The 23,806-nt window shown below is 38.1% G+C and overlaps 1 protein-coding gene across 1 annotated transcript in view; it reads left to right on the top strand.

The window, feature by feature from the left end:
• Nucleotides 1-23,806, top strand: part of ctnnbl1 (catenin, beta like 1) — a 40,351-nt gene that overhangs the window by 14,191 nt on the left and 2,354 nt on the right. Inside the window, exons 11-15 of the mRNA XM_067527841.1 lie at nt 1,905-2,086; nt 8,269-8,366; nt 10,144-10,224; nt 19,045-19,182; nt 19,912-19,984. Coding sequence (XP_067383942.1) covers nt 1,905-2,086; nt 8,269-8,366; nt 10,144-10,224; nt 19,045-19,182; nt 19,912-19,984 — 572 coding nt within the window. The remainder of the gene's footprint in view (nt 1-1,904; nt 2,087-8,268; nt 8,367-10,143; nt 10,225-19,044; nt 19,183-19,911; nt 19,985-23,806) is intronic.

Raw genomic sequence — 23,806 nt, 5'->3', positions numbered from 1 at the left:
CCGAAATCCATTTTAGACTAATTCAGTCTGATCCAAAACATGCCTTTGCCATGTTAGCACCCATTACCATCAACCGATGATCCTTCTTGGGATAACAACTGTGTACCTCACGGCAACACAATGTCACGTTAAGTCTACCACCTGTCTACCAACTGAATTGCTTAGTTTTCCCTCAGAAAGTATACTGTCATATGCTCCCCCCTTCCTACTCTAGCCGTCCATCATACATAATGTGTCTGTCTGGAGAACTAGACTCAGCTGCCTGAAATATGTGTCCCTCCTCTGAGATAAACACTGTCATCTGTCATTGGTGGGAATGGAGGAAGTGACACTGTGACAGACAGCTACATTTCCTTAAAAGGAGGCGTGGAGCATTGAAGAGTTGGCGACAAGAGTAGGAAAATGTTTGTCCCTTTTTATCATCTGAAAGCTTTGAATATGGGAAACAGATTAGTATTTATGTTGCAATTTGTTTGACAGAACACAAGTTAAGTTTTACTGGGGTAGTTTATTATTGGTCAAATTTCTTTTCTACGTTTTTAGTTTTAGAAACTATTGCTTTATCTTTTTAAAACACTTGGTGCTCATGATGGGAATAATATTTGCGGCACTGTTGTTCTATTATAATTGTAGTCTGATTTTGCCATAGTTCAACTGTTAGTTACTATAAGAACATTTCTCATTGCTTTTGACAACTGTAGCAAAATTAATACCTTTTTATGAATTATTTTAAGGCTGTGCCATAAATTTGGTTAATTCACATTTTTGTTTTTGCACAATATAAAATGCGGCTAAATTGTTAGCCACCTGTTACTACCAGCTACTGTGTGAGGATGCTGTTGCTTTCAAGGGAATTACAGAGTGAAGGTCACCTGTTTTTTGGAAGTGTTCATACCCAATTATGCAGTTACTGTCGTAGGTGTTAGTCCTCTTGCTGCACAGCTGCTCCAAGTATTATTCTTTACAAAATTTACAATATAGGAAAGGAGAACATCTTTCCTAGTAATATTTTTCATTATTTTTATTGCACCAGGATACATATAGGTTCTGTAATGTATTTTCAGTCAAGAATCAAGGTCTTTATTATCACATGCATGGCCATAATGCAAGGCAGTATTAGTGAAAACACATGTAATACATACATTTGATAAAATTATAGTACATTCTTTTCATCAGTTGATTGGACCCTATGCAAGAAAATGTTCACTATTCTAGACAATCACTTTTTCTGTTTGTGCCATGTCAGCCAATTGCCATATAAGGCTACTTCTTCTGCTCTATTTGTGGACAAGATTAATTTACAAAAATGGATATTCACACTGCAAAGCTGCTGTAAAATAAATTCAGCAGTATAAGTATTATTAATCTAATTCTAAAAAACAAATTGATAGTACAGTTGACAACATGTCATCAAAACAGCACTACTCTGTGACAGCAAGTGTATAATTTTACCTACAGTGTGTGATTTTACTTTCTTATTCAAGATTAAAAAACATCTTGCATAAAGCAAAAAAAGTCCATGACAGAAGGTATAATTGTGCTACAAATGTTTTAGCAATACATTTTCTTTGTAGTAGCATAATTTTGAAATATTATCTTTATACACTCATTAATGGCACTGGAAGGTAAAACTCAAATTTCTTTTGTTGTTCAGTCATTCCTCTAATATAAATTCAATGTTATTGTCTGTAACATGCAATGCTGCTAAAAATGAGAACAAACAGTACATAAAATGTCAAATTAGATACATAAAACAGCCCTGTGCCAATAACGGTTCACCCAAAACGCAAACCATTTATTGTAGCTGTCTTAACTGTGGCCATGCCTCTTCAGGACTATTCATCTATGCACATTCTATGAAATCAGCATAAGCATCTCTCACTTCTGCGTTGCTTCTGCTACAGAGAAAAGAAAATGTCTCGGACCAGTGCTTTGAAGGTGCTGGACCATGCAATGATTGGACCTGAGGGAGCAGACAACTGCCATAAGTTTGTGGACATCCTGGGCTTACGAACAATCTTTCCACTTTTCATGAAAACGCCCAAGAAGATGAAGAAAACGGGCAATTCAGAGAAGGAGCATGAAGGTCAGTCACTAATTACAAGATTTCTTCACAAAAGTTGCACCCAGTTGCAAGTATATGTGACTTTTGTTCTTCTGTAATACTTATTTCTCCCATTGTGACATTGCCAAGTGAAACATGTAGTAAGATGGTGTCTTTTGTTTTAAATTAAAAAAAAAACAAAAAAATGAGCTTTGTGCAATGTGGGAAAATCCGTGAGGCCAATCTGTGCAGTTTGGAAGAGAACTGAAGCTTAGGAGAAGATATTTTTTCCAGCAAGTTAATAACCCCCAGCACACAGCCAAGCCTACACAGAAATTGTTTAAAGACAGCGAGGTTAATATTCCAGTTGAGAATTATGAGTAGGGCTGTTGACTTACTATCCCCATGCATCCAAAAAAACAGCCAGATGTGCAAAGTGGATTTAGAGTCATTCACATAGGCTTAATGCTGCAATTGCTGTCAAAAATGCATCTACCAAAAAGTCACTTGAAGGGTGTCAATGAAATTACTGATTTTCTGTCAGTACTTTTAATTATTTCTTTTAAATTATTTCTTAATAGATATCTTTTTTTCATTTTGACAAGAAATTATTTTCTTCTTTCAGTCAGTGTCAAAAAACCCAAATTAAATTGACCACGATTCACTGTTTAAAAAAAAAAACCCAAAAAATGCATTTTCTGTAAGCACCGTGTTTATGCTCTAGGAACTTTAGTTTCCTTTTTTTGTGGCATTTCATGCTTAAATGCATAAATTAGTTAAGTCTCATACTGCTGTATACATCTACAACAGAATTCGGCGTATTGGTTTAAGACCTATTTAACAATATGATCTACTTTTAATAATTTTTTTTCTGCACTTCCCATTTAATATACGGTATGTACATAAAGTAATCTTCTCTTCATGTTTGTAGTAGTGATGGAATCGGACAATGTTCAAATGTCCACAGATTTGGAATAACCTTTTTTTGTCAAGTAATTTCTAAAGTAAAAATCTTCACCTCGCTGACTGCAGTAATTTAAGTGATTATACTAATTGTGACACGGCTATTTCCCTCCTCACCTGCAGTTTTCCGCAATGTGCAGTCACGCTTGTATTCAGTGAGACACGCATTCCTAATCTCCTCATGTATCACGGTTGGCTGCCTCTTCAGCCTGTCAGTTTACACTATCAATCCAATCTTGATTGATTTTCCTGCCTGCACTGTCGAATCTCTGGTCTCTGAGTGAGTGAGAGAGAGAGAGGGATAAGCAAACAAGAGGCAGAGAAAAAGGAAGAATGGGTTTGAACAATATGATGTCCATGTGATACAGTGTGAGAGAATAAAATAAAGTGACTGAAAGAAAAAGCAATACAAACATGTTCATCTCTATGCTCTTAGTTGATTACCTATATCCAATATGTGAAACCGCTTCCCCCTCCGAGTCCGCATTAATTAAATTTGATACATGCGGCGAGGCTTCCCAGCAGTGCACAAGAAAACAAATTGCCTTTCGTTATTGTCTCATCTCACCCAGGGACAGGATGAATTAACCTTTGACCTGCTTGAGCAGCAGGAGGAAGAGTAGTGCAGATAACCTGTCCTAACAGTTAAACCTTTCCTCCCTGTGTGTTGAGGCCCCTGGGCAAGGCTGACACACATTTAAAAGTCAGGCTTTGGAGAGAGAGATGTGTAAATCCATCATTTCCTCTTTATGAAGTTTGTAACGCATGATCTGGAAGAGTCAGTTACACTGCAGGCTGTATTGGCTGAATGATTTTAACTACTTTCGTACACCTTAGTGTACGAAATGAGTTAAATATGTATAGGATTTCCCTATACCCTTTAGGTCCCCATCGTTTTTGTCAAACAACTAGATTAATAAGATATTGGTCATAACATAAGGCATATTGAACAAACCGTCCTCTATAAAGCTACTAATTGAAAACGGCATGAATCAAGTGGTTCTCTGGAATAACACTGTAGATTAATTAACTATCAGCTGCTTCAAACAAAAGTAATTAGGAAGTAGAGACCTCTCAGTCCTCCTAGCCTTAGTGTTCTCTCTCTCACATTCTTTTCATGGCTCTCTCCATCATAAACCCCAGTGCAAAGATTGATCCCCATGAAATCCTTTCTGAAATTGACACAGCCCAAATGACCAGGGATTTCCTGGCTACATTAGCATACAGAAAAGCACAATTAATTGAGACATTGTAAGTGGATAGAAAAAAGGAAAAACAATCCGAACAACAAATTACATTTTTGTTCTCGTGAATATTCTTGTCAGAGCACTTCCTTTCACCTCTTTTTTTAGGATCTCAGTTTGTTGGTTTTTGTACTCTATCATTACCAGCAAAATGAGATTGTATGATGGAAATTGGTGGCAGCCGGTTGTTATATGTAGGTGGCTAATGATGCGAGCGAGTGTGAGGGAGAATAGAAGTAAACAACTCATTTACATGGCAAGACACAATTGTCATAGCTCCTTCTCGAGCTCCGGCTAGGAAAAAGTGCTTTTGTTGTGTGCTTGTGTGCATGTGGGTGTTTGTTCGACGGAATGAGAGTGCACAAAGGAGATGCTAATGGAAGGAACGGAGATCTTTGTTGTTGTTGTTATGTTTTAAGGTGTCACGCAAACCCCTTCAAGTAATGCAAATGCCCTTATCATGACCCATATTTTTTTTTTTAATGAATGCAATAAAATGGGTAATGAATGAGGCATGCCAGCAGAAAGAAAATTATATTAGAAAGAACTTTTCTGTTTTTTTTTTTTTGTTGAAGTTCCAGATACGTGCAGTATGCTTTTATTAATATGTTAACCTCCCAAACTATGCAAGTTTCATTACAAAGATAAAACATGGGATTTTATCAGCTCTTTACTTTATCACCAGTATCCCTCCTCTGATTTGAAGACATTTCAAAAAGCATGACTCCATAGCTGAATATATGAGATTACATAAGTGCTTATAATAAGGAAACGTGGTTATCTGGATTTAATGATGAAACTTTTATCAAAGTTCCCATTCTAAAGCAGGGACCCAAATGGAGCTCTGATTTGATCATTTCCCCTCCCAGCACAGAGCCCCTTTGGCACAGATTGAAAGTAACATTTTACATGATTCACATTTGATTGTAATCTGTGTTGTCAGAGTCATGCTGTGTAATCCTATTATTAGTCTCTTTCAGAGGCAGAGATTTGCTGTTAGATCCCTGTGTAAAGACGCATCTAATTAACATCTTCCTCACGTTTGGTCTTTCCTCTGGTGGGGATTAATCATGTTCCATCTCGGTAAACTCTTACTTTAATCAAATATGCCACTGTATATTTAGGTGGTTTTATTCCAAAACCCTTAATGTTATGTAACATGTAACATTATGCTTATGCTCAGGACATGCTAAAAAAAAATGTATTACTCAGTACTAGGAGAAATGTTCCCAAGTGAAACCCTTTTCATATGAGCATTTGGAATCTGTGCAAGGATATTGTACATATCTTAAGGTGGAACAAAATTGCAATGTGTTCTATGATTTATGAGACATTTTAATTAAATGTCTATAACATGTTCCCTTTGTCATCACAAACTATATACAAGACGAGGTAAAATTAATGTAGGCTCATATACTTTGCACAGAATATGTGGTATTTTATATGTACTGTATTTTATATTGTACTTGGCATTTCGGCCTCGTTTCAACATTCAAAGTTTTCCACGAACCTTTAAGGAGAAGTTAGGAACTTTTCTTATTTTAGTTGCAGGAATTGTGGAACCAGGCAATGTAGGTTTAAAGGTTAACTTAAAATGTTGCCACTTTGCTCTAATGTGCCATTATGATGAATATTTTAACAGACAGTAGCATGCAGAAGCATTTGTCCTGACCATTTATTCATTTCTCACTGTCTGCTAGTTCATTTCTGCCCCTTCACACAGGGAATGCACTTACTATAACCCCTGGCTAACTAACCTGTGCTGCCTGGAAGGCTGTTGGCTCTCCCTAAGGCGCAGTTAGTCTGAGCCTAATCTTTCTCTCGGTGATGTGCCACCTTGCTGTTCTCCATTTCCTTCAGCTGTCAATCAATAAATGTGTCCAGGCCACTGAAGGTTATTTGCGTGTTAACTTGGTGCAATGGATCCCCTGTGGCTCAGATGAAGCAAACTATGAATGATTAGTGGAGGGTGAGTGAATGCTATTGTTTGGATAGCTCAGTGTTAACTGAATGGAAATTTCCTTCAAGCAAAAGTTGGCTGGGAACTTGTTTACTGACATATTGATAGTAAGGTTTTATGCATTACCTTTTTGAAGGTCTTCTTTGTTAGCCATTATGTGGCTCTGTGGAGCAGTTTCAGTGTATACACTTTATATGTTTATTACCTGTCGTCAACCCACAGCTGCTATGGGTTTGCGTAGTAAGTGCTGAGCTTAGTGTTTCTATATATGCATGAAATTCTACAGCGGTCTATACAAATACCACTGTCACCTAAGGGATAGTACTTGCTTAAATTATGATTATGTTTGCTCTTAGAGTGCTGTCCTAGCTTCAAAGTAAAGGATGCTTTAAAGTCGTCGTTGTGGCCCTGTCGTACATGTGTGAATTTTGTTATAATACTCCTCCACTTCACGTGTAATGCAAGTCATTTGAATGAAATAGAACTTGGTGTCTTTTAAAAACACAAAGGAGGAAGCCGTTTTATTCAGCTTTGCCCTCTAACCTGGACCCTCAATATAATCCCAACTCCACCTCCTTCACATACCTTAACAGATGGCTTGCTGTTTAGTTTTAAACTCTTTGGAAAACACAATCCACAGCCAGCAATCAATAGCCTCCTGGGCAGGGTGTGGAGGTGGCAACATCAATTACCACTCGGATCAAGTTGATAAAGTAGCGTCCGTTCAGAAATGGCAGTTAGGCTCCTTGTCGTTGTGTGAAGGAAAGACTGTTTTCTACATGATAGAAAAAGGAGACCTGGACTAAATTTAACGTGTGTATGATGATATGTAATTCTCGTCATACTTTTTTAATTCCAAGAAACCAGTTACAAGGAGAACACAACTTTCATTTCACAACTCTTATAAACAAAGGTGGATATAATCATATAAACTGCACTTAAAATGGTACCAGATACTATAAAAACTCTTTCTATATCTTCAAAGACGTGTTTGTCTTGTATTACTTGTCAGTATATTATCCTGCTTTTTGGGTCTTGCCATTCATGTCATTCATGTACTATGTACCTGGGTATTGTGGACATGGGCAGGTGTTACAGCCTTTTAGCGTTCTCAGCCTTCAAGTCTTGTGGTTAAAGATGCTACAGGTCATAAGGGACTTGCTCAAAGGGAGTTGACAGCAAACATGACCCCTTTTAAAAAGCACAAATGGGATTGATTCTTTTTTGTACTCTTGTTGCTAAGCAACTGCAAAGCCTACTTGTGAGAATATTGACCTCTTGTTGATAAAGTCCAATTACATTTTTTCCTCCCTCTATGTATCTACAGATTTTACAGTGTCATATTGTGCCCCTGTTGTGTGTTATTTAATCAATGTCCTCAAGAAATATTGTACTATGATTGTCTCATATTGGTGCAACCTGTGAACAGGAATGTCTTAAATATCAGAAACTGGGTCAGCAAGGGCACTAAAAGGGACTAAGTAGCTTACTAATTTAGCTAATTTAACATGTTTTTCTATCTGCCCCTTGCTAAAAGGCCCCAAAGCTGCCATAGACAAATTTCTATCACTTCGAGAAATGTCACCAATACACATGTTCCAGCATGCTCTAAAAAGAAAATTGATTTTTAAATTTAATTAACATTTTCTCCTCCTCTTATTCTCTGTTCTCTCTGTAAAAATATCCGTGCTTAGTCTCCTGCGTGCTGTAATTGCAAATTATCACGTGCTAATCGATTTGTTCTTTCTGAAGGCTGTGAATGTGGGTGGGAATGAGCTCTGCAATGATCAGTTTTTTTGAGTTTGTTTTAATTTGGGGTTTTAACAGCAGCTTATGTGTTAGTCAAAGAACATGCAACACTTGGCTTGTGAACAGAGTTTACTGTAAAACACAGAGCTTTTTGATGAAGTGCTGTTATGTATATACTGTATGTTTTTTTGTTTCTAAAAGAGATAGTGGAGTAAAAGTTATTTCATAAAGTAAAATGCACACCAAGGAATAATACACTGATTTAAATTAGGCAGATTTAGCTTTACTGATCCCTTTGTTTTCCTCAGAACACGTCTGCTCCATCATCGCTTCCATGCTGAGAAATCTTAAGTCTCAACAGAGAACCAGACTCCTCAACAAGTTCACAGAGAATGATTGCGAGAAGGTCAGTTTTCTTCATTTCCTTGCTGACCTTCTTTTCCTTTCTTTTTTTGTAGTTTTTTTTTTTGTTTTTGTGTCATCTGTTTTTGTTTACCAGCAGATTGCTTCATCAGAAATCGTAAAATGAGCTGTGTGTGAGTCTCACATCCAGATGCTTTGAATGCAGGGAATCTGCAGTTCTTTTAGTCAGAAGAATAAATTCAGATTTTCTTCTATCAGATAATAGGCAATGGGGTCCCACATGCATACACAATTTTCTTCCAAAGTTAGAATAGTTTGGTTATCTCACACAGGCAGTTTTGGTATTGGCTTTTTTTTTCTCTTTGCTGATCGTTTTCTACAGATTTGAAGTGGGCTAGGCTTAGTTGGAAATGCCTCAACAGTTGTGTTTTCAGTTCTTTAACACAGACATATAAATCATCCATCATTTGTATTATTTTGTAGAATCATGGGGTTATTTTAATGTTTTTAGAAAAGCACAGGGGGTGGGGCTGGGGGTAATACTAATTGAATAATTGCAGATGTGCATGTTTTAAACTTTCAATAATTAATTTTATTTAATATGAGAATAATATAAAAATGCTTTGTTTCTAATGCATACAGCAATTCCTAAATAAGATGTATTGTATCATAATGTCCTTTTTCATACACTGCCCATTAAACACACTATGAATCCTCATTAGTTACAGTTAACTAAAGCCTTGTGCAGCTTGGATGTCAATGTTTAATTCCAAATATGTTAAACATGAGTAGATGGCAAGATAGTTAATTGCTTTATTTGCCGATCTGCTGAACTAAGGCTAAATCATTAGCATTCCATTGTTATGTACATTTCCTTTAAGTTTATGAGATATAGTTGATATTTCATCGGTGCTAATAGTAAAGTAAACCAGAGTGTTGGGGAAAAGTGTGAAATGTCAAATAATACTTTTAATTTCCATTTTAATTAGCTGTTGCCACTGTTATGCAGTCTTCCTTTACTTCATGAACATATTTACAAAATGTCTGTTACCTTGTTACAGGAGAACACCAGTTACACCAAAGGATGATTGACTGGATCACACCAGCAGATTAAATAATGAGAGAACTTTAGTGTTGTTGCTTGGCTGACTGAATATTGTTAGCAACTTTATTTTTAGCAAAAGCTGGAGGCAGCACTTTACGAAGCAGGTTAATAAAGCCTAACATTTTTTATGTTAAAAAAATGTTAACTGAAAAATATTCAGTATGTTGCTAAAGGCCATTTTATTATAACACATGAATTTTGATGTAGAAGCTGCCTATTGTGAAAAACAAAAGCAGATCTTTCTCAATACTAAGCGATCCTAGACTAATTAGAGTCTCATCTTCATCTCTCTGCAACTAATTGTTCATTTTATGCAAGTGTGTGTGTGTGTGTGTGTATAATATGAATTAGAATTAACGTATTTTCTTGTCTTTATTTTTTACTACATAAACCCGCACCTCTGACAATCTAGTAGGTCTGCAGGGAAGAGATAAAAAATGGTTGAATGGTTCTTGAGGAGTAAATTAAGACCTAATTCGAAAAAGGCTGAAATACTGTTCCACAAACATGCTAACCTATAGGGAGTAGACTGCATGCAGTAGTGTATCACTATTATCAGTTTGTTGTTTAGTGTACTTATTTAATCTGGTTCTATCTCCTCTGTGTGCTCCTTTTTTTTTTTTTCCTCCCCTCATATTTCATTGATTTTCAAGTAGCTTTCTTCTAGGCTGCATCTCTCACTTTCTTCTCTGACTCTGTTTCACTCTCTCCCCAGGTTGATCGACTGATGGAGTTGCATTTTAAGTACCTTGAGGCTGTTCAACAGGCTGACAAGAGAATCGAAGGAGAGAAACATGTAAGCATCTTTCCTTTCCTTCTTTTCCCCCACCCTCTCAATTTGTCCGATTCGCCGTCCTCTATGCACTGTCTCTGTATACACAGGCTTCATATTCCGGGTTTTTTCTTGAATTTCGCACTGCGGCTCATCAAGACTCTGGTGGGTCTTTTTATGAAACACTCAACTTTCTAACTAATGTCTAGCTTTACTTCTCTGCAACTTTTACAGTGATTAAGTGCTTTTGTTTCTCCCGTTAACAAAGCTTCCTTCTTACCGGCATCTTCCACTTTTGTTGCTTTTGCTGAACAAGCATGGTGAAAGGTCAAGATCACACGTTTAAAGTGTAAGGAAGAATTCATTCAGGGAAAATAACTTCCTATGTCATTTGGAACTGGCTCGTCAACAACTTAGATGTGAGTAAATCTTCTACGGATCACAAGTTATGCCAGAAACCTGAATCAACAAGCAAATCATATTTGTTCTAATAAAGACATGATCAGCATAAGAGAATATAGTGGATGCTAGACCAACAACTTTTAACAAACTCCTTTGAATCTGAAAAGTTTCTCAGCATATTTAAATTAATAATTATGACATGAACTACATTGTGATAATATTGACAAATATGCAAATAATGGGTTATTTAAAGTTATTCTGCCACTGTAAATGTTCTTTGTTCTTAACCTACCGTTTTGATTTGTTTTGTTTGTTACATAATCATCCAGGCCTGATGTGATGTTTTAAAAAAAGAAGACATTTCCATGACATAGCCTAGGACAGCATATTTATTTTATTCATGTTACAAAGTTATTAATTGGCCAGTGCTGGGTGCAAGATTCAATCAGTTGATCCACAAGCAATTAATACGATTGTGATGCTTTTCTTGTAAGACCGTATCTGTTGGTGGCATAAAATTAGAAAAGGTTGTCAGAAATAATGAGTAACTTAACTATTTTCTGATATTTTGGAAATAAAATGGTTAATTGATTTATGTAATGGAGAAAATTATCGGAAGAGTAAATGACAAGCAATAGTTCTAGTATTATGAAAACTGTTTTAAACAAAAAATGGCAATATAAGCAAGTGTAAACATAAATAAATGTACATCTTGTATAGAAATAAGTTTAAGAACTTGCCTTGGCTCTAATCTTTCTACAAACCACCCTACTGAGGGCCAAATGTAGCAGGAACGATAACCTTCCATTAGAATTTGAAAGACTCCAGAGCAATCCTATCACCAACTAGATAACAGAAATTCAAATTGCATTATAGATTTTCAGATATTTCCCACAATCGCTGTTATAAAAGGATGGGGCATATGATCAAAATGTCATCTCTTTTTGCTTGATAAGATGTGCGGTTCCACAAAGTGTCACATCAAAGGCCATAAGGGAAGAAACCAGAAAAACATCACAACCCTACTGATAACAATATGACAGTTCACAGAGGAATGAGAAGCTTGATAGCTGTGTGTGAGGGCCCTATTTAGCTGACTGTGTTAGTGTGTGTTGTGTTCGTGTGTGTTGAGCTCTGGGCTAGAATGACCAATACAGGGATAGAAGATATGTGGCCATGCGGGGGATAATGGGTTCAACAGCGAGAGAGAACGAGCATCTTGTCCTCAGAAAGCGAGAAAGCCAAGAAAAATTTTTGAGACGGAGATACTGCAACCACCACAACAGGCAGAAGAATGGATGGTTAGAAGATAGAAATTTTCGCAAAAGGAATCAGTGTGATAGAGGGAGAGGGAGGCATAGGTGGAGACAGATAAGTGTGAGATTCTTATCTAAAGTTGACAGAAGATTAATTTCTTAGACAGACATCGTGGTGGGATTGTCAAGAAAAGGCCAGACAGTTTGACATTTTCTCTTCCTCTTTTTATTTCTCCTTTTTCTTCTGTTGCTCTTGTCTCTTCCTCGGGGATGAGGCGAGTATGACTTTGTGATAACCTGGTGATAAGAAACCTGGTCTACACATGTGCCAATATCTTTGAGGTAACACTATTAGCTTTCCCCAGTTTAGAGCTGTTGCTTGAGCCAGGCAGATGTGAGGCGAAAAAAAAAAAGAAGGTTGAATTCTATTTTAGCAAAGCAATAACATCTAATCATTGTATAATTAACAGGCCAATTTCTGCACATACTTTAGGATCACAGAATTTAGTTTGGCATTTTATGCTATGTAAAAACAAATTAAGAAATCCGTTTTTGAACATTTTCTCAGTGAGTTCTCTGGATTTATAAGTAAATAAGTGTATTGCCAATTTGCCACACACAATGGTGGAGGCTTTACTGTACGTCCTGTTTAGCTCAATAGGTTGAGCAAAGGCTTTATTCCTAACTATTATCCTGAAAACACCCGGATATTTTAAGTGTGTGTCAGAGCTTCCACCAAACGTCACATATTATGTTAAATAAGGTGATAAAGACGCCAGCCCAGTTCTGCTCAGCACCTAAATCTGAATCGGCTGCCGTCAGCAGCAGTGTTTTATCTCTCTCTGCCGTGTCTTTTGGTTTTTCCCTAGTTAAGCCTGTTTTTAAAGGGTGGTAAGCAAAATGTTTTTCCTCAGCAACATATTATCCACAGATTTCTCAGGAGGACAGCAAAGAAAAAGCTGCTGCTGCTTTTTCTCCGCATCTCCAGCCTGGTCCCTTCTTAATAAGCTGCTTATTTTCCTCCCACCTTCGTACCTTTGTTCTCTCCTCCCCTTCTGTCCTTCAGATTTTCTCCTTCTCCCCCTTAAAGCTGCTTTCCCATCCCACTATATTTTTCGCTCCCTTTATCCCCCAAATGTTTCTCTTTTTTTCCTATCATTTTTTCCCCCACTAGCATCCATTACTCTTCTCCCTCCCTCTTCTCTTGCCTTGTTTTTCTCTCAGTCGTTGGTTTTCTGAATTTAAATACTTCTTATTGTTGCTTCTCCCCTACATTCTTGTCTTACTTGTGATCCTTTCAGATACACATTTTCTTCTTTTGTGTCTTTTTTTGTGCATCTCTTCATTACCCCTCCATTCACCAGCTGTTTTGCCTCCATGTTTTCCCCATTTTGTCTTCCTTCCCTTCTTTCCTTTCCTCCTGTTTCTCCCGTTTTCTTTCCTTCTTCCAGTCTAATGCTGATGCTTTTACCTCTTTCTCCACTTCTTCATCCCAACTTTCCTTCTGCTCTCAGCTTGTTGGTAACAGCTCTTGGAGATTGATGAAGCTCAGCAAAACACGGCCGAGGCCGACCTCAATACCGTAAAATGCCTGAGTGCACTTTCCTAGCAACTAAGAACCCAGTTGCTTACTGTGTGTGTGTGTGTGTGTGTGTGTGTGTGTGTGTGTGTGTGTGTGTGTGTGTGTGTGTGTGTGTGTGTGTGTGTGTGTGTGTGTGTGTGTGTGTGTGTGTGTGTGTGTGTGTGTGTGTGTGTGTGTGTGTGTGTGTGTGTGTGTGTGTGTGTGTGTGTGTGTGTGTGTGTGTGTTTCCAACAATTGGGCTGGTATAGCACTGCTGACATTAGACGTTTTCAAAGAAAGTCTCTGTTAAGTTGGAATTGGTTTTGCACCTGGACGTGGTATATTTAGGTTTCTGAAATGTCTTCCAGGAGTAAATGCTCTCACTCCCTCCTCTCTCTCTGTTTCTTGTCTGTCTCCTGATTCATGCAGAATTCCCCAGCAAACTTTTGTTAGTCCCTCTCTTTTAAAAAACTTTTCGCACATTCTACAAAAATTGAAATCAATACAAATTGTTTTTCTTTTAGTCTACACACAATAACCTATAATGACAAAGTAAAAACTTTATTTTTTTTTTTGAAAGTAACTAAAAGTGATAAACAAAATCTCTCATGCTAAACTTTATCAAAAACGTTGTACAAGCCCCTTCGGCACCAATTACAGTTTTAGGTCTTCTTGGATACATTTTTAAAAGTCACACTGGATTTTATAATGTTTGTCCCATTCATTTTAGCTGATCCCATCAAGCTCTGTCAGATTGCAACCGAAGCTTGTATGAACTGCCATCTTCAGGTCTTTCCACAAATGTGATGTGGGGTTTAGGTCTGTTCGTCTTTTTTCCCTTTATTTTTGTTTCTCCCTTAATTAAACAACGGTTGCTGCCATATTTGTTTCGGCCGAAGAACGCTCAAGTATTTCTGTTCCCGCTGGATTTGCTTATCTCAAAAGCATTGACGTGTCCAGCAACTAATACTAGAAGCAAAAAATTGGCACTCAGTATTTTCAAGTACTCAAATGTTAATACTTCCCATGTTACTAATTACCTTCCTCATCAAGGTCTTTCTTGTCTAGTTACTCAGTTCAAAATTTCCTCCATTTCTCAACTATCGAGGCTTCGGTGGTCTTGGGAATACTCTGAGCTTTAGAAATGGGATGAGAGTTCCCTGAATGTCCAAACATGCAGTATTTGTAGGATTTGATATAAACAGGTGTGTGCCTCTCTAAGCTATGCCAAATCATTTATTTTTTATCATGGACTAGGTGTTGTGGGTAGCTTCCTCCTCGTAACACCACTAATGTGCCCACAACAGATCTGATGCCTCTTTTGGATATTAACATAACTCGGAATCAGCACGTCTCGCACTCTCTCAAAGCTCCAGTTTTAACCCCAAAATTTGCCTCATTATCTACCTCTGAATTGCTGTTGTTTTTAAACGCTTATACCTAAACTCTTTCTTTCTGGTGTTTTCCTAAACTTCCTAAAAGAGGTTTTACATCCAGTACACAGACACCCAAACAAAGTGGCTTTTTTGCAAAAAGGGCTGACAAAGAAATCACTTTAATTCTGCATCTAGAATCCCAGTGGAAAAGAAAGCCCAGGAATAGCAACCAGCCAAACACACTGTCTCAAGCAAACTGTCTGCAAAAACGTTCTCACACACACTTTTATAAAACAAGATACATGTACATTAGACAATACACCCAGACAAAGAAAGATTACACTGACACAAATGCACCTACATGGTTTCTAATGTGCATTTATTACTAATATTCCACACATAGTTTTCCCAGAATCACACACACCATCACATAAACGCACACAATGCTGCTAAGTTACAGTGAAGACTGAGACCAAAAATCACTGCTTATTACTTTGTCTGTACTGTTGCCAGGCTGCCGGGCTTCCCTGAGGTTTCAGTAATTGACTTGTCCAATCTTTCCTTTCAACACGTTATTCTTTTTCTCCTTTTTTCTGTCCGGTGTTTGCCAGAGGGACTGAGCTGCCACATGAAAGATATTGGCCGTAATGTCAAAACTCACAAGTGGACAAAAGTCTGCCACTGTAATGAATACTGCCACACTGCCTGCGTCGACTCAGGATTTAATATCCCAAATGTCCGCTTCCACTGCTCACAATAATGAATATTTAATACACTTACCATTGCTCAAAACCTTCCACTGGCCATACAGATTCAAAGGTCTGGCTTGAACATCTTTTCCTTGTTCCATTACTGTGAGGCTCCCTTGAGGGTGCTGCAATTGACTTGTCTAAGACCTTATTTGAAAATGCTTTTTTTTTCCCTTCTCTGGTCCACTTGTAACGAGAGTTACAGAAGTAAAAATCTTAAGACTTGCAGTAGTGCAAGAAGGCACTCGAATTCTTATTATAGCTCTGATTGGTGTTTGTGACCGTTTTTTAAATCCATACCAATATATCTACAGAAAAACGTGTTTATTTGCTTGGAAAAGAGCTGGATGAGCCAGCCACCAGGTTTAGAAGATGGGCATGTTGGTGCCAATACAAGCTTCTGCAACCTATGATTAACACCCTGTAAATGTACGTGTTAATTTGTAGCCATGTAACTGTCGTGGCTAAAAATACAGACATACTAAAGTAGTTCCTTTCATCACACACATCTACAGGAAGTTGATACAGATTCTGAGCAGAGTGTGGGTGAAGGTGAATGTGGGATACATTGATTTAGTGCTACAATTTGCATTTATTTGCTTGAGGCAGGAAATGCATTTCAGGATCAGCGCTTACCCCAGCATCTCCATAAACCATCTAACACTGCTTGATTCCTGGCCAGTCAACATACCACAGAGGTCATCAGTCCTAGCTGTCAGCCCTTCAACCTTCCCAGTCCTCCTCACTCTTTCAGATAATAGCAGCAAGACACACTGTGTATTTTATTTTTTTTAAATTCTCTTTTCCATGACATTTTGGGTCATGTTATGGCCTAACAGCCATAATAATTTATTTAGGCCCATTCTGTCTTAACTGGTGGGGCTGATCAACCACTTAAAACTATATTAGTCTGCCAAGGTAATACCCAGGAGGTGTGTCCCCATCCCGAGCGTTCTCCAACTCCTCCTCTGTCATTTTGACAACCACATCTCCCTCCTAGGCAGATTCTTTGTGCAGTAAAAATACTAAAAAAGAACCCTAGACTGCAAATATGAGGGGTCACATGAGGGGGAAATAAAGATGCCATTTAAGTACTTACAAATCTTGGCATACACAATCTTGCTTGCAATGACTAGAATATTAGAAGTTTGTAGTACTGTATGTCATTAACTGTGCAAAAAGGTGTAATATAATGAGAAAACCGAATCTTTCAACCATTTATCCATTATTTTTTGCCAACTAAATATGTAATTTATTACTTTTTAGCTAATAATTTCGATATTTCTGCTTATGCCTTACTTTCACCTAGTGTTAATCTATTTTATTTAGATAGTGATTAAAATCATTTTATAAGTAAAGTATTAATTTTTCAAGCTGCCATTTGGTTGCACATTTTAAACAAACATTTCTTCTGGCTGATTATTTCAAATGTTAGTTTTAGTTTATTATACATGCTTATAGATTATTTCAGGCTTGGCCTTGATGTTTTACCTGCTCGGTGAATACATTTCTGAGTAGCTACATCATAAACCAGACTGCAGTAACATTGTTTCATATGGTTGCTTGTTGCAATTACAGAGGAATGAGGCCAGAGTTTTCCATGCGGAATTGTTGAAAATGCTTCTGAGGCATTCAACAACTCCATTGTAGCGGTGGCCACGAGCAGTAAAAGGATGACAGGAAATAGACTTGCTTCTTGCGTGAAAATGCACACCATGGGACTACATGTATGTGTATGCTGTTCTTTCCCAGAGGTTGCATGTGGACTATGTATTGTGCTGTGTCTGTTAGTGGTTTAGGCCTATATCCTGTGTTTTGTATCTTTGCTAAAGTTGGATAGTGAGATATGTGTAACTTTGCCGCAAGCTTCTGTATTGGCTCCAAATAACAAGCAGAGTTGTCCTGGAAACTGAGATAATCTCTTTTTTCCTTCAGGACGGGGAAGAAACACAGTTTACATTCACATAGCTTTGTTTAACATTGTTTTCTTTTATCTTTAATGGGTACTAGTTGACAGCAACAAGACCGAGCTTTGGGACTATTTCACAATGCTATAACTCTCTGCTTTGAAAGAAAACTGAATTCTAGGCCAGTGCTTCACCCACAGGACACAGGACACATTCAGTGGATTTGTTAAAGGTTCTTGCTTTAATAATAATCTGCATTGTTTGGCATCTTTAACAAGCTACAGTCGACTTTGTACATTGGTCTATTGTTCTAAAGTTGGATCCGCTTGTGTTTTCTTCTCTCAGGATGAAATCTTTAAAGCTATATCCTGTTTTCAGAATGCAGTGACACAAAAATGGTTATGTTGTTTTACCTCCCTGCAGTGCATCCTGCAGCTCAAATGGCTTTCCCCAAAGTGTCTGGTACTATAGTCCTCAAGAGCTGCCCTTTTGATTGAAGCATGCAAATGAGCTGAACTTCAAAACTATAATTATACAGTGTAATTGATTTTCTTTTTTTTTTTTAAGGACAAGGCCTTTTGAAATTTTTAATTTTCTCTGAGATTAAATCTTCTGGATGTAAATGTCATGTGTGCTACCCTTTAGCTTGATGCTGAAAGCTATTTGTTTTCATTATGAATGGTTTGAAAAGTTGCCCTTTTTCTTGATTTACTGTCAAATGCTATAAATCCTTTACTTTTTTTGTGTAAGGCCATCCTACTGCAGAGTGAAACAAATGCAGATTGAGCCAGTGTGAGTGCATGAATAAAGTACAGAGTTGATTTCCAGGGTGTAGGTTTAATAAGTAAGTTGTACTGACTTTTTATTTCTATGAACAAAATCCTTTGGTGTATATCTAAGCATTTTTAATCTGTGCTGTATCCTTAATATAACAAATGAGCGTGTGGTGGTGAAATAGTCAACTTCAGTAAGGATCCTAATTAAGAATCTATGATTTAAATGTAAATCAGCATCTGTTTTGCTTTTCTTTGTATAGACATAACAGAATGTAATTGTACAGCTTTCCACTGACCATGCATAGTGGTCAAACTGTCTGACAGCCAGAAACTTTGCACAGTGTCTGTGTTTCTGTCGCTCTTCAATGGTTCACCCTCCAGACTCTCTCTCCCCCCTGAGGCCTGCTTCTTAATCTCTAATGATGATTAATGTGGGCTGTGTCTATATTGGCAGCACTGTGTTATTGGCATACTGACAGGGTTGTTAAGATGGATAACTATGCAAGGGTGTGTGTTTGTGTAATTGTGAGTGTGTGAGCACTGGCAGCAGAGCCCTCCCTTTGTTGCGGCATAGCTGTGAAATCAATTGATTTTTGTGTCTGGTCAATAGAGAAAATAGATTTGTTGAAAAGGCAGGGAAAAAATACGTGAATTAAAGTTACTCTGCTAGTTTCTGTGTTTGTTCAGTGTGCAGAAAACAATAATAGCGTTAAACCTTTGTGATTAATTCACCTAATCGGGTGTAAAAACGTGTTGGCCGTTTAACGGTGTCAATTGTGTTGCTGTTTTTTTAATATAATTTTTTATGTGTGCGCAGGAGATGGTTCGTCGAGGTGAGATCCTGGATGACAGCATGGAGGACGAGTTCTACCTTCGCCGCCTGGATGCCGGACTATTTGTTCTTCAGCTGATCTGCTACATTATGGTGGAGATCAGCAACTCTGGGATCTCACAGGTACACTCTCTCTCTCTCTCTCTCTCTCTCTCTCTCTCTCTCACTGACTCTGCCTTGCCAAATGAGTTTTCTCTCACATTGATTATTGTTAGAACATCTGATCAGACAAGCTATAAAGCAGACAGGAGTCAGATGGTTTTTATGGGGGCTGCTGCCAAGTGGCTCATTTGCTTCACTGCTAATCTGGGATTCTCTGGACTCTTGCAGTGCTACTTTAGTGTTTCTGACTAGACGCAGGAAACCATTTATCCCTCTGTTTACAAAGCTAACCTTGCTCCCTTTGTGCTCTTTTGGAAAATAAACATAAATCAGTGGCTACTTTAAATTATTTTGTAATAATACATGTTAATTCATCTGTTTTTATTTAAGTTGTCCTAACTTTATGAATTCCTAAATATAAACTGCTAAATATATACTGCTGTATATAGAAATATAAAAAACTTTTCTAAATATAAAACTTTTTTCTTATTATAGAACAAAGCCTTGTTGTGTCACCCATTGACCACTCAACATTCAACATTCTGCAGCACATACTCTGCTGTTTTTCTCCTGCTGTCATTAGCTGTGTCTCTTACATAGGTTAGCTGTAACCTTGTCAGATGATGAAATTGTAAGATGTTTCACTTTTTGATAATCAAGGATGACAAATAGTAACCACAAATATTGTAGATATGCTAGATTCCAGTCACTACAGTTTGGTTCTTATTCCCATTTTCCCCCACATTTTAGCTGCAGCAGCGAGTCCATCAAATTCTCAACCTGAGAGGAGGCTCTGTCAAAGTAGTACGCCACATCATGAGAGGTGAGTGACTTTATTTTCTTTCTTACAATAATTTCTCAAAAAATTGCAGCACTTAATTATTTCTGCCTTTAGTAGCGAACATAGAGCCCATGGACCTATATGAGCTATTAAACTCTTCCTAATTTGCTTTACTTATAGTCACTCTGCAGTCTGTACACTAATTAATGAATTCCAGTCACTTCTACTTTGCTCTGGTTTCTATGCGGTAATATGACGTTAAACTCGCATCTTGCAGATGTTTCACAACAAGGCACACTGCTGGTGGCTTTTAATAAGCAACATATGGGAGACTGTGAGCAAAGTAACTTGACTTCTCACTGAAATTTGATCAAATGTACTTGTTGACATGGCACCAAACACAAATCCCTCACTACAGAGTGACAAAGATAACTGCACGCTGTTAAAAACATGTACGGTATGTTGGCATGGAAGTCAGTACAGTTGGTGCTACTGCTCTTTAAACATTTGCATATTACCTTCACAGAAGCATTTTATTGGCACATTTCTGAGTGCTTCACTCTCTGGCAAGGAAACATTTAGGGGGAGTCATTTTGGCTGTGGTTGTCATTTGATAGAAAGCCCATGCTGTACCCCTGCCAAAGTGGTTGTGTTAGAACATAATAAAATACCATGAATACTGTCATTGTTCTTCACTCTCTGGGACAAATAAACAGGCTTGGGGCAACTGAGGTGTAAAAATATAACTTTATTATTTTACGTTTTTATTTTTTAGCTTATTCCAAGCTATTGTTTTGTACAGTCCTCTGTACATCTGACCTTTGTATGTATTAATTCTTTTAAATATTAGGAAAGTTACTGTAGCAATAAAGAAGTAAATCTAATCTATCATCTAGTATAAGCTTTAAATGTATTTCATTCACATTACTTACGTACAGAAGGTCAAACAAAGGACCTTGCATGTCATAATAGTTTGATGATATTGCTGTTGTGAGTGGAGCAGCTGCTGTCTGTCATCCTTCCTTTTTTCACTGTCCCAAAGATTTTCTGCCCTGCTGTATTTGTTTGCTTTCAGAGACCTAGCAGGTGTGTTATTTTCTTCTCTGTGTGACATCCATCCATCCATCCATCCTGTATCATTGTTGGATAGAGCTTGAGGAGAAAGCTCCTTTCACACACCCTCTGGCTCTCATGTAGCTCTGTAGATAGAGCCATCCGTCACGCATGGCAGTGCCAGCAAGCATGGCAGTTCTCCAGTTTTGTGTGTGTGTGTTGCTAAAAGCGTCACCCCTTTGTTTTCATCTACATATTTGCATACATGTATCCCTTTCCTGTCCATGTAGCTTCCACAATAGATTTTTGCTTACTAAGATAATTTTTTTGATTATATATGCATCGCTACCTTTAGCATATAACTTGTGTGTGTGTGTGTGTGTGTGTGTGTGTGCGTGTACATGTCCTTGCTTGTTATTGTATGCATATTAACATACCTTGAGAGAAAATCTATGCAATAGTGTACGTCTTGCATAATGTATTCATGTCTTGCATGTTAATACATATTAATGTGCCTGTTGTGTGTACATGCCCTTGTGTCATCTTGACACGAGTTATTTATTTTTGTGTTTATATGTTTAATGGCTGTTTGTATGTATCCATACCAGCCCAGCACTAGTATATCTGTCTGTCTCAAAGTGTAAGTGTGTGTGTGTCTTGTATTGTGTGGTCTCAGTCTTTCCACCAGACCGCACTGTGAAGCCCTCTCTCATTTCAAGTGCCCCACTCGGTCAATGTGAAACTGCAGAAAAAGGTTAAGCACATGCAAAGTGTGCCACCAGCTCTGATGTCTTGAACCTAATGGCTTAAGCTCGCTGAATGAGAAGCAGCTCTGCACGAAGAAAGAACATTTATTCCACTAATGTTGTGAAAACCTGCATTGAGGTTTTCCACTTAATGTCTGGTAGGTTGTCGCACAGGTGATTAAAGTTGGCACAATCATAGAGGGCTTTTCATGGTGTTTTATGTGTTGTTGCATAAAAATTGTTTCCTTGGCTCAGACTGTTGGGAAACATTGTTTTGGGTTGTGCTAAAAGGACTCTGAGAAATTATGACAAGATAAGGAAAAAAGGGCATCCGGGTGATGTGAAGAGCACTTTGTTGTGGACTTGTTTTCTTCTTTGCCTAGGGTCAGGTTACGCTTGAACGGAACAGTTTCGTACAACAGGTTGCCCAACAGGTTGGAGACGTTATAAAATAAATGTGGTAATAGTGGTTCAAATTTTCATTCACATTGTTTTCTCGCCTGAAAGCTATTCAGAGTTTTCACATTTAAAGTGACAAATATGTGTGCAAAGAAATGAAAAGAGATAAGTTCAGATACTGGCTCCTTTTTGTCGCCTTTTCACAGCCAGTCGCACTATGAAGTGGTTGTGGATAGTTTATTGTTGTTTTTGGAAAGTTACAGCGTGGGGTGAGAAATGTTTCCCAAGGTGTTTGGCCTCCTGACTGGCACTTCTGATGGGTGAGTTTGAGCGTCATTAGAAGCTGAAACTGGACTATTTTATATGTTTATTACCATTTAATTCTCTGACAAGAGAAAAACGGCTTCCATGCCAAAGAAATCAACTACACCTTAATGTGACGAATATAATTTGCAGCAATTAACAACACACTATAAGCGGAGAACCTCTTCCTGTACATATGCAGCTTTTGACTCGTGTAACAAAAGGGTAATTTTAATGAAAAAGGAATGTTACCCAGCGTTATAGTGTGGCTCTTTTTATTTGCTGGCTACAGGGGAAGTGTTTGATAATCTTGACATTTTCCTTGAAAAAGCCTTGGAAACTGTTTTGAAACAACAGCAGATGGCTGGCTAAATGTAGCCATACAAATTAGCTGGTGATATTTTTTGTCAAGGTGTCCTTCAGATGGTTGTATTTCAGACACGTCCATGCAGTAGGCGTTATTCCAGACCTTGCACCTCTGGTCCATACCCATAGCTGCTGCTGCAGGGACTGGTCTCGGAAATGATTCTCCTTGTACTCATGGCAGATCAGTCCCAGTCACTGACCTGAGTAATGGTGATGCTCAGTACTGTATTGTCCTCTGCCGTGTTGCCGTGGTGACAGAAGGAGCGAGTACCAGCATGCCAAAAAGGAGCTTCTGCAGAGAGTTGAAGAGTCACTGAATCTCTGACCTTTCTGTCTGTGTGGCTGACTGTGCTGCCATTTATAGACATGGAGACACACGCGGGGACAGTGACAGGCGTACAGTGAAAGAGGCAGTAGGTTTTCATGTTTTTTTGTTGTTGAGTCACTCTTTCTGCGTTCCCTTTTCTCAGTCAGCCTTAAAATTCTTCAATTTTTTTTTTTTTTTTTAGTTCAGCAGCATCCCACACCTCTGGGTATCCCATTCAAACCCCCGGTGCTGTCTTTCAAGGCTGCTTTGGAAGCGACGCGTGTCTGTGCCACAGACCAAACGCACACCTCCTTGCCTCCACAGTGGTGCTACCTGACTTTTATAACTTTACCCCCAGTGCTGAGGGTCTTTCTCAGCCCAGCGCTCCTCCGAATGCCCAATGATGGACTGACCTCCAGCTCCAACCTGCACTACTGCCACAGTGTTATGATCTAAACTGAAGAAAGAACTGTAGAAGAAACTTTTACCGTATTGTACTGGTCTGCTTCTCAAGTCAAACATACCAATCCTGCTCCTAAACATATTAAACTGGTTCAGTCCTTTACTTGACTTTAACACAGTGGTCCTCTGTAGAACCACTTTGAGGTACATGCCTTTAACTTTTCCGTTTTATGCTTCTTTGGGTCCTTCTGTGAAACCTACAATTGTTTTGTTTGTTTTTCTTAACCA

The sequence above is a fragment of the Channa argus genome, chromosome 13 (assembly GCF_033026475.1).
Source record: "Channa argus isolate prfri chromosome 13, Channa argus male v1.0, whole genome shotgun sequence".
In the NCBI taxonomy this organism is placed as follows: Eukaryota; Metazoa; Chordata; class Actinopteri; order Anabantiformes; family Channidae; genus Channa; species Channa argus.
This window is presented reverse-complemented; position numbering and strand designations above follow the sequence as displayed.